This window comes from Lepus europaeus, chromosome 14 (assembly GCF_033115175.1).
Source record: "Lepus europaeus isolate LE1 chromosome 14, mLepTim1.pri, whole genome shotgun sequence".
In the NCBI taxonomy this organism is placed as follows: domain Eukaryota; kingdom Metazoa; phylum Chordata; class Mammalia; order Lagomorpha; family Leporidae; genus Lepus; species Lepus europaeus.
The window spans coordinates 93166911-93177940 of record NC_084840.1 but is presented as its reverse complement, the minus strand read 5'-3'; the positions used below and the strand labels follow the sequence as shown (position 1 = coordinate 93177940).

At 45.9% G+C, this 11030-nt stretch overlaps 1 protein-coding gene across 4 annotated transcripts in view; it reads left to right on the top strand.

Annotated features, from left to right (window-relative positions):
* Window positions 1-2832: 2832 nt before the first annotated feature.
* ACBD5 (acyl-CoA binding domain containing 5) overlaps window positions 2833-11030 on the top strand; it is a 50539-nt gene continuing 42341 nt past the window's right edge. The window contains exons 1-4 of one of the 4 annotated variants that reach the window (XM_062211148.1): window positions 2833-2921; window positions 4005-4176; window positions 8871-8991; window positions 10483-10555. In XM_062211148.1, the coding sequence (XP_062067132.1) occupies window positions 4101-4176; window positions 8871-8991; window positions 10483-10555 (270 nt within the window). In that variant the 5' untranslated portion in view covers window positions 2833-2921; window positions 4005-4100. Of the gene's footprint in view, window positions 2922-3744; window positions 3815-4004; window positions 4177-8870; window positions 8992-10482; window positions 10556-11030 lie in introns of those variants that run through there. The other 3 variants (XM_062211149.1, XM_062211150.1, XM_062211147.1) reach the window with 3 other exon arrangements.

Below are 11030 nucleotides of genomic sequence, written 5' to 3'. Positions count from 1 at the left end.
ATCTTAAAAAACAAACAAACTGTTATAGCTTCCCTTGAATTTGCCTTTTCTTTCCTGCTTTTTTTTTTTTTTTCAAAGATTTTTTTTTTTATTTGAAAGAGTTACACAGAGAGGGTAAATCTGCCGCCTGCAGTGCCAGCATCCCATATGGGTGCCGGTTCGAGCCCCGGCTGCTGTGGCCTGGGAAAGCAGTAGAAGATGGCCCATGACCTTGGGCTCCCATACCTTCGTGGGAGACCCAAAGAAACTCCCATCTCCTGGCTTTGGATTGGCCCAGCTCTGGCTGTTGTGGTCAATTGGGGAGTGAATCAGTGTATGGAAGACTTCCGTTTGTCTCTGTCTCTGCCTCTCTGTAACTCTGCCTTCCAAATAAATATATCTTTAAAAATCCATAAACATATTATTTTTTCTTTGTTATGGTCAGGTGTTAGACGTAGGCTCATTTTAAATGCAAACATCTTGAGAAATACAGGATCAAGAATGCTTCAAATTGGGCATTGTATTGAAATTACCAAAATTAACTAGTGTCTAATGAGATAATCGTATTTTAGGTAGAATTACAGATTCATGTAATTGGGAGGCATCTTGGGAACTAATTCAATCTATCAAATCCATTAACATTTGTGTGTGCATGTGGGGGGTGGTGCAACTTACCACATTTAAAACAGCACAGCTGTACGAAAAGCTACCTTTTAAATTCATTTACCTGAATAACCTCAATGTTCTTTATCCTTATGTTATTCCCCTCTACTGAAAAATACCTACACCAGCACGTGGAAATTCAATAGCAATCACTGGCAGAAAATATTTATTCGTCATTAAACCTAAAAAAAAATACTGTTAAGTTAGGTTACTACATAAGCTTAATTAATAATTGGAGAAATGAATTATTCCTAGATTAGAAATAAGCAGCCAAGGGGCCAGCGCTGTGGCACAGCAGGTTAAGCTGCCATTTGTAGCACTGGCATCTAATAAGGGCAAGGGTTCGAGTCCCGGCTGCTCCACTTCTGATCTAGCTCCCTGCTAATGCGCCTGGGAAAGCAGCAGCAGATGCCCCAAGTGCTTGGGCCCCTGTCTGCACTGTGGGAGACCTGGAAGAAGCTCCTGGCTCTTAGCTTTTGGCCTGGCCCAGACCTAGCTGTTCCAGCCATTTGGGGATAAAAGATAATCCCTCTATCTCCCCACCCCGTAATTCTCACTTATAAATAAATGAATTTTAAAAAATAAACACCCAAAATGCTTTCATACAAACGCATGAGTGAGTAGCTTGGAACTGGAAAGTAGACAATAAAAAGGCAAGAAAACTGTCCAAGGAAACGATATACCTTGAACCTAAAGTCTCGGTTTGCGTAAATCAGAAGTTGTCAGTCTCCCTTCGGTGAGCTGGGCAAAGTCCAAGCCTTACAGCAAGCGTTCTCCGGACTGACTCTTGGCTCCTCTCCCTACCGAACTGTGGGACCTTGGGCAAATCAGTTAATACGGCCGGATTTCCTCACTGGTCAACACCCTTGGGCGTTCCTGGAACACGTCTCATACGCTTAGCCAACACCAGGCTCCCAGCAAACAGCACCCCCGGCATCTTACACAAGCCCTCAGGGTCGGCCAAGCCCGGGGGTCAGGAACGACCCCAGGGCTTCGACCCACGTCCGGCTGCACCAGGACACCCACATCGGCTTAGGGGGCCACGCTCGGCGCCACCCGCCACGGAGGGTCCCGCCACCCATCACCCACCACCCACCACGGAGGGTCCCGCCACCCACCACCCGCCACCCGCCACGGAGGGTCCCGCCACCCACCACCCGCCACCCGCCACGGAGGGCCCCGCCACCCACCACCCGCCACCCGCCACGGAGGGCCCCGCCACCCACCACCCGCCATGGAGGGCCCCGCCACCCACCACCCACCACCCGCCACGGAGGGCCCCGCCACCCACCACCCACCACGGAGGGCCTCGCCACCCGCCACCCGCCACCCGCCACGGAGGGTCCCGCCACCCACCACGGAGGGCCCCGCCACCCACCACCCGCCACGGAGGACCCCGCCACCCACCACCCGCCACGGAGGGCCCCGCCACCCACCACCCGCCACGGAGGGCCCCGCCACCCACCACCCACCACCCGCCACCCGCCACGGAGGGTCCCGCCACCCGCCACCCACCACCCGCCACGGAGGGCCCCGCTACCCGCCACCCACCACCTGCCACCCGCCACGGAGGGCCCCGCCACCCACCACCCGCCACGGAGGGCCCCACCACCCACCACCCGCCACCCACCACCCGCCACGGAGGGCCCCGCCACCCACCACCCGCCACGGAGGGCCCCGCCACCCACCACCCGCCACGGAGGGCCCCACCACCCACCACCCACCACCCGCCACGGAGGGCCCCACCACCCGCCACCCACCACCCGCCACGGAGGGCCCCACCACCCGCCACCCACCACCCGCCACGGAGGGCCCCGCCACCCACCACCCTCCACGGAGGGCCCCGCCACCCGCCACGGAGGGCCCCGCCACCCACCACCCGCCACGGAGGGCCCCGCCACCCACCACGGAAGGCCCCGCCACCCGCCACGGAGGGCCCCGCCACCCGCCACCCACCACGGAGTGTCCTGCCACCTGCCACCCACCACCCGCCACCCACCACCCGCCACCCGCCACCCGCCACGGAGGGCCCCGCCACCCGCCAGGAGGGCCCCGCCGCCGGGAGCGGACGTGCCATGCGCAGCGAGCACAGCGGGGAGGCGGGATTTCCGCCACACGCTCGCACCGTCCGCGGGCCCCGAGCCGGAACCGGGGCGAGCGACGCCGGCCGCCGACGGGAGGCGTGCGGAAGCGCCGCGGCGGGGAACTACATTTCCCACAAGTCTGCGGGGCCGGGCGTCGGCGCCGGAGCGGGACAGGCCTTGCCCGGCGACACCAAGGTAAAGGCCGGCGCCGCGGCTCCGAGGGGAGCGCGCCTGAGGGTCCGCGCCTCGTGTCCCGCCAGTAACCCGTCTGACCCACCCCGAACTGACAGAAACCACGATGCCAGCCTGGGGGGGGGGGGACTCGGGACTTCCGGGGCGCCGGCTGCACCCCTCGCAGCCCCTACCCCTGCGAGGGGCCGGGGGCGTGGAGGAGCGCTCCCCCGAACGCTGACGGGCCCGAGAGGTTGCGCTGGGGAGGGGGCGGCCCCGGGCGCCCCGCCTCGGGCGGACGGTCCCTAACAGTTCCTCGACGACCCTACCCCCCAGACGCTCTTTTAACCCCCTGCCCTCGGGCTCGATGGAAAGAGGGGTGCGGGGAAGGGGTCTTGCCCCCCGGCCCCGCCGCGGCGCGGGCGCACGCCCCTGGCCGACGGCTCCTGCGCCCCCAGAGCTGTCGAGACCCGCGGGCCCAGCGCTGCTAGCATCCCCTGAAGATGCCCCCAACCCTTTGACCCCCCGGCCCTGCCAGCGGCGTCACTGTCGCCGCCTGGGGCCCAGGCCCGGGACGCGAACCCGCGGGCCTGAACAAAGGCGCGCCCCGCGCCCGGGCCGCCGTCTCCGCGCGGCTCCCCTCGGTTGCCAGGGGACGGGCGGAGCGCGCGCGCCGTGGCCGTGGCCGTGGCCGTGGCCGTGGCCGTGGCCGCGGGCCGGGTAGGTGGGGTTTGCTGCGCGGCCGCGGCGGCGAGTGGGTCGTGCGGGGCCGGCGGGGCGGGGCGGGGCGTGGGCAGGGCGCGGACGGACAGACGGGCTCCGCGGGCGGGCATGGGGGGTGTGGCTGCGCGGCCAGGGTCCACCGGCCGGGAGAGCCGGGCCCGCTGTGCCCGCCGCTGGAGATGCTGTTCCTCTCCGTGAGTTGTCCCCCTCCGGCCGGCGCGTCGGGTGCACGGCCTTGGTCACGCCCCGGGGCGGAGGGAAGCAGCCGGGCCAGCCCGGGCCGAGCGGCCTGGAGAGGGGCAGGGCGAAGGGAACTGACCAGCCGCGCTCGCGGGCCTCCTCCCTTTGGGGCATGTTGATCCGCGGCTGCGCTCCATGTTCCAGTTTCATGCAGGCTCCTGGGGAAGCTGGTGCTGCTGCTGCTGCTCCCTGATCCCCGCGGACAGACCTTGGGACGGAGGCCGGCGCTGGCGGCTGGAGATGGCGGGCACGAGGTCGGTGCACGAAACCAGGTTCGAGGCGGCGGTGAAGGTGATCCAGAGTTTGCCGAAAAATGGTAGGTGCGCGGCGCCCCTCGGAAGCAGCCTCCCGTGGAGGCCTGAGGCCCTGGTTTCCCACCCTCGCCGCCCTCAGCCTTCTCTCCGGTTCTAGTCCTGCTTATAGCCTACTTTTTTGTTTTTTTTTTTTTGTTTGTTTGTTTGTTTTGTTTTGTTTTTGATGCGTTTCACGCAGAGTGTACTTGAAAGGGACGTGTCGGATGTGAATTAGTTACCTGCAGCTTATCCAGATCTCAAGTAATTGAGCAAAAGTCTTGGCACTTAATGACTGCGGATTTGGGTATGTTAAAAAAAAAAAAAATTGGCGTGGGGATGCCCCGTGCCACACGCTTGTCAAGTCTACGGTTTATGCATTTTGTCCACTTTTGTTAGGCATAGAGAAAAGAGCAACAGCAGTTCCATTCATCTGCAAAATAATTCCTTTTTTCATAAACATACCCCCCCCCTTTTTTTTGCTATTCTACTTTACTAGTGTTCTGTTACATTGGACCTGCTTTGCAGCTTGACAGAAGTCCTTTGAGTTACTTGTATTTAATGTGTCGTTTCTCTAGCTGCCATCAAGATTTTTCTTTTAATCTTTGCTTTTCAGCACTTTGCCAGTGTTTAATGGTTTCCAGAGCTTTTTGAATTTGTAATTTTATGTGTTTGATCAATGTTGGGAAGTTCTCGGCCATTAATTTTTTTTTCTGAGTGTAGAGGCTTGGGGAAGGAGACTTTTACCTTTCGATTCATATCCTTCTGCATTACAAGAATTGTTTTTACACTTGATCTTAGCCAAAAGGCTGAGAAGTGATACAAGAATTGTTTTTCACAATCAGCATATATGTTTTTAAATACGTTTAAGTACTACTACTGTACCAGAATTGCAAAGCCAACTGGGTGTAACATTAATATATTATTGTAGTATTTAATATCTTGTTCTTTGTTTCCATTAATTATTTGCCTAACTAATGCATATTTATCACAGTTCATTCAATAAAATTTATTAAGTGCAGATTCAAAAAAGTTTCAAAGCAGATATACATGAACTAGCATTCGTTTTGTAATTTCAAATGTTCCATTGGAGAACATATGAAAGATTGAAAGATAAGAAAGAATAAACAATGTAGACATACTATATGAATTATTTAGTTGTCAGTTTTTTAAATGCTCGCTTAAGATAGCTTACAGAAAGACATGAATCTAAGAATTTTATGTGGATAGTATGTTCATGTTTTGATAGTTTTTTGAAAATTGGTAAAGCTGTCCTTGATAGTTGCAGCCCATTATCTTTGTTGACATTACATCCCACTTATGAAGATATATTCTGTGTTTACATAACATTTAAGAAGCTATTGCAAAATTAAGATATTCTGCCAAATGGCACTTTTATTGGATGACATCCAGTATACTGTTATCCCCTGAAACTGAATTAAGATTAATTAAGCCAAGAGGTTTTTTTTTTTTTAAGTGAGTTATTAAATTACTTATAATACTACTGAAAAAATTTTGTCTGCCCTGAAATATTTTACAAAGAGTAAGATCTCGTAGTATTTGTGTTCCTTATTGCTTAATCTTTAAGGCATAAATAAACCATAATCCATAAACCATAAACCATAATCTATGGTTGATGTGACTGTGGCTTTTAGAAATTTAAGTTCTTAGTATTTCAGAAACATATATTAACTGTACCACGTGTTGCACTTTGAGAACAGAGATCATACTTTATCTACTGCCTTACACACAGAATATATTCAATTAATATTCTCAGGTTTTGTTTCAATGTATTTTTAGTTCACCTAAGCCAATAAACTTCTACATCTTCCTAGTCTCATTTACTGAAGATATTGTGAGAAATGAAACTTTTGACATTTTATTTTTTTAAAAAGATTTTATTATTGGTTTATTTGAGAGGTAGAGAGTACAGAGAGAGAGAGGGAGAGATAGAAAGGTCTTCCATCTGCTGGTTCACTCTCCAAATGGTCACAACGAATCCCGGAGCGTTTTCCTGGCCTCCCACACCGGTGCGTGGACCGAAGCACTTGGACCGTCTTTTCTGTCCATAGCAGAGAGCTGAATCGCTCGAGGAGCAGCAGGGACACGGAACTGGTGCTCATATGGGATGCTGGCAGCGCTGCAGGCAGAGGCTTAGCCTACTACGCCACAGCGCCGGCTCTGCTTTTAACATTTTAAATTTAGGTTTGTGATAAATAGGTAACCATCTTTACCTTTGATTTCTCCAATTTTCCCTCGCTATATAAAGAGAACCATATCACTAAAACACTTTATCTAATAGATACTCCTAAATTTATGTGTGTATATATATATATATATATAGATAGATAGATAGATTATTATCATGATTTTGGAATTGAACTGTACCCTTGGCCAAACCTGAAACACTGCTCTCTGCTTGTCTGTATCATAATTTCTGCAGCTTTTATGAGCAACTAGCTTTTGATTACTCGTTATCTGTTTATTATTCAATCTGCCAAATTTAAAAATGTCTTCTATAGACTTATTTATTTTTATAATGATTTTTGTTTTAGAAGTAGTACACATTGATGTTAAACTTTATAAATACAAGAAAAAGGGAAATAAAATATCTGTATACCTGATATCGAGAGCAATCCTTTTTTAACTTTTTGATGTACTTTTTCCTACTTTATTTTTTGAATATGAACACTTATTTTGCAAAAATGGGTGATATTGCATTTACTGTTTTTATAGTGCTGTTTTTCTCATCTTGTGGATTATGAAACTCCTTGCCATTTATATTTTTCTGTGCTATGTTTTTTAGGGCTTTAATTATAAGATATTTTATATATGTGTCTATTTAGCAAGCTATTTATTATAAAACATCAGTTTTTCACTGTAATTTTAAGTATTGTAATTCATAATACTTTTTCATGTAATTTGAAAATTTGAGACATAAAAAGGGTTATAGATATGCTAGAAACTCACATGAAAACATCATTTTTTCTTTTAAAGATTTACTTACTTATTTGAAAGGAAAAGTTACAAAGAGAGATGGGGAAGAGAAAGAGAGATATCTTCCATCTGCTTTTTCATTCCCCAAATGGCCACAACGGTCAGGACTGGGCTGATCTGAAGCCAGGAGCCAGGATCATCTTCTGGGTCTCCCAGCAGGTACAGGGGCTCAAGCACTTGCACCATCTTCTGCTGCTTTCCCAGGCCATTGCAGAGAGCTGGATCGGAAGTGGAACAACTGGGACTTGAACTGGTACCTATATGGGATGCAGGCGCTGCAGGTGGTGGCTTTACTCACTATGACCCAGCGCTGACCCCTCTTTATTCTTTCTTTTTAAGATTCATTTACTTATTTGAAAGGCAGAGTTACAGAGAGGGAGAAGCAGAGGCAAGAGAGAGAGAGAGGTCTTTCATCCACTGGTTCACTCCCTAAATGGCCACAACAGCCAAGACTGGGGCAAATGGAAACCAGGAGCCAGGAGCTTCATCTGGGTCTCCCATGTGGGTGCAGGGCCCCGAACACTTAGACCGTCTTCCACTGCTTTCCTAGGTACATTAAAAGTGTGCTGGATTGGAAGTAGAGCAGTTGGAGTTTGAACCGGCGCCCATAGGAGATGCCAACACTTTTGGCAGCGGCTTAACCCTCTATACCACAGCACTGTCCCTGAAGATGTATATTTAAAGAAACTGATGTCTCCAGAAGTAGGAAGTGAGAAATCTATTTCACATTAGATTGATTCTTTTTGTTACATCATATGATTGCCTTTAGCCAAAGTTCTGTTTATTGGGAAATTGAAATTTGGCTAAGAGGCATTGAATTTTTACTGTTGTAATTTTATTAACCAAAGTATACATTTAATTATAAATCATTACAATCTAATAAAATTATAGAAAGAGAAATGATGGCATGGGAAGTTTCATAATATAAAATTTGGTAGAAAAAGTAGTTTAAAAACAGAATATACAACATCTATTTTGGCAAAGTAAGTATTTTTATACTTACTGTTATTCTCATTTATGCTACTCAGCTTTAATTTGTCACAGCTTTACCATGTATAATAGTTATTCTTGCATGTTAATACATTTGTGATATAAGTGATATTTGGTGGTTATTTTGGTTATACTTAATAATATATGTATTTAGGTAATCTTTTGTTATTGAGCATTTGTGTTAGGCATTGTTGTAAAAAAAATCTCAGAATTTTTAAAAAATCAAATTAGCAGGGCCGGCGCCATGACGCAGTAAGTTAATCCTCCACCTGCGGGGCCGGCATCCCATATGGGCACTGGTTCTAGTCCCAGCTGCCCCTCTTCCAATCCAGCTCTCCGCTATGGCCTGGAAAGCAGTAGAAGATGGCCCAAGTCCTTGGGCCCCTGCACCCACGTGGGAGACCTGGAAGAAGCTCCTGGCTCCTGGCTTTGGATCGGCACAGCTCCGGCCATTGCGGCCATCTGGGGAGTGAACCAATGGAAGGAAGACCTCTCTCTCTGTCTCTCCCTTTCACTGTCTGTAACTCTACCTCTCAAATAAATAAATAAATAAAAACTTAAGAAAAATCAAATTAGCAACGTAACTAATAAAACTGACAAATTTTAATTTTACAAGGTAGAAATAAATTATTATCCGAGCTATTAATGAAATATAAAATCACTATTATTACTGTATAGCTATGCTAATTTGTAACCCCAAGTGATCTGTATATTTAATGTATGTTTCCAATAGGTTCATTCCAGCCAACAAATGAAATGATGCTGAAGTTCTATAGCTTCTACAAACAGGCAACTGAAGGACCCTGTAAACTTTCAAGGCCTGGGTTCTGGGATCCTATTGGAAGATACAAATGGTAATTTTACTTATAGAGATATGAAAAACAATTTCATTTTGATGAACTAATGATCTTATAATTCTTATTTATATGGTTATATATTAATTCTGGACACAGGCTGTCCCAGATGCAATTTTTATTCTCCATGCCCTTGTCATAGAATTTTGCACAAACAAGAAAATGCTGAGGAAGACAGGAAAACAGCAAGACCAATTCCCAAACTAAATTAAAGAAACAAACTTCTCTGCCTCTTTTAGCTGCCAAGAAAAAGAATGACTTGCTTTTCAAGTGACACTGTTTGCTTTGAGACTTTAAGATAATAAATAACTAGGATTATGACTTGGGTGCTGCCAATTAACTTTTTATCTCAGCTGTCACTCTTATCCTACTTGACTTTAGAACACAAATTTGATTTTTAATATGCTTGAAAGAATCATAATCTATTGAGGTACCTCTGCCATTTTCCCAATTGACTAATATTTGTTACCCTTAAATATGAGCACACTTCAGAAAATCTCCTTAAACTGCTAGAACTATTGGGCCCTTCATATTACTGAAGACTTTATAGAAGTTTTAGACTACACTTTGTCAGCACGGTATGCTAATTGAGGAACTATGTTTTAAGAGCCCCTAAATGCTAAATTTTTCTTAGAGAATGGGAAGGACTATCAACTCATTTGATGATCTTTTAGTACTATACATTTCCAGTAGGATCTTTATGAATAGTAGCAAAGTAATAGTTTAATGAAATAGTAATATGCTATTTGATATGTCCATTTTGAGAAAATTTATTTATCTGCATTTTTTTTTTCCACAGAACTGATCTTTGGTAGAGTTATACTCCTGCTGGACGAAACATAAAAAGTTTAGCAGTTTTTGTGTTAGGCAAAAATTTCCAAGGACTGTTCTTATTACCTGGGGGCTTAAAGTTTTCCTGTCCCTGACATTTTCATTTTTAGTCCAAATACGTAAGTTAGGATTAATTAGTGATTAATCAATTAGTAGAAACTTCTAAGTGAAACTTGTGATCATTTGGGGATGAGGATTGTCTAAGGCCCATGAAATCATTTAGTCTGGACTACCAACGCAACTAGAAGTGGGATCCGAAATTCAATAAATCTGTAACAGGTTAATTTTTAGCGTGATAATTTTGTATGGCCTGTGAATGATATTATAAATATCCAAATGGCCCTTGATATAAAAAGGGTTTCCCATGACTGATAGAACATGGCTGTGATAGTTCATAGTCTTCTAAAATGTTCATTTCAGTTATTACTTACAGTGATATTAAGAGTTCTTGGCAAATATTCATGAATAGTGTACGGTCTTTGTGGTCTTTTAAAATATAAGTAGGATATATATTTATTAGTTTTAAATACTGTTTATCTTGTTTATTTCCTGTGATAGTTTTCTTCAAGGTGACACATTCGAAGAGATCTTTTGGAGACATAACATGAGGAATGGAAAACCAGATGTCTCTTATTCTTATTTGGATATTTTCATTTCTAGGGATGCTTGGAGTTCACTGGGTGATATGACCAAAGAGGAAGCCATGATTGCATATGTTGAAGAAATGAAAAAGGTAAGAAAATAATTCACAGTAGGAAATAAAAATATTAAGAACAGTTGCCATTAATTTATCAGATAAATTAGATGCTTTGTTTTAAACAAGGAGACCACAGTGTCTAGATTATTGAATTTATTAGGATTTATCAGTTTTTAATTTTATTTTTATATTTTTTCATTTTCCTTGTCTCTATAGTTGACTTTTGGAGACAGTATAGGAAAAGGACTTTAAAAAAATATCAATGTCATTTTCTCAGGGATCTGGGAAGTATCTGGACTATCTTGAAAACATTTCTGCTTTGGACTTTTTTATTTAAGAGAAATAGTTAACAAAACTGCCCGGTAATATTCTCATACAAGTTTTGACCAGTTAATTGATACAATCTCATTATTGGATTTTTCAGTAACAAGTATTTTTATTTTCTTTCTTTTTTTTTTTTGAAAAAAGATTTATTTATTTGAAAAAGTTAGAGAGAGAGAAAGAGAGAGAG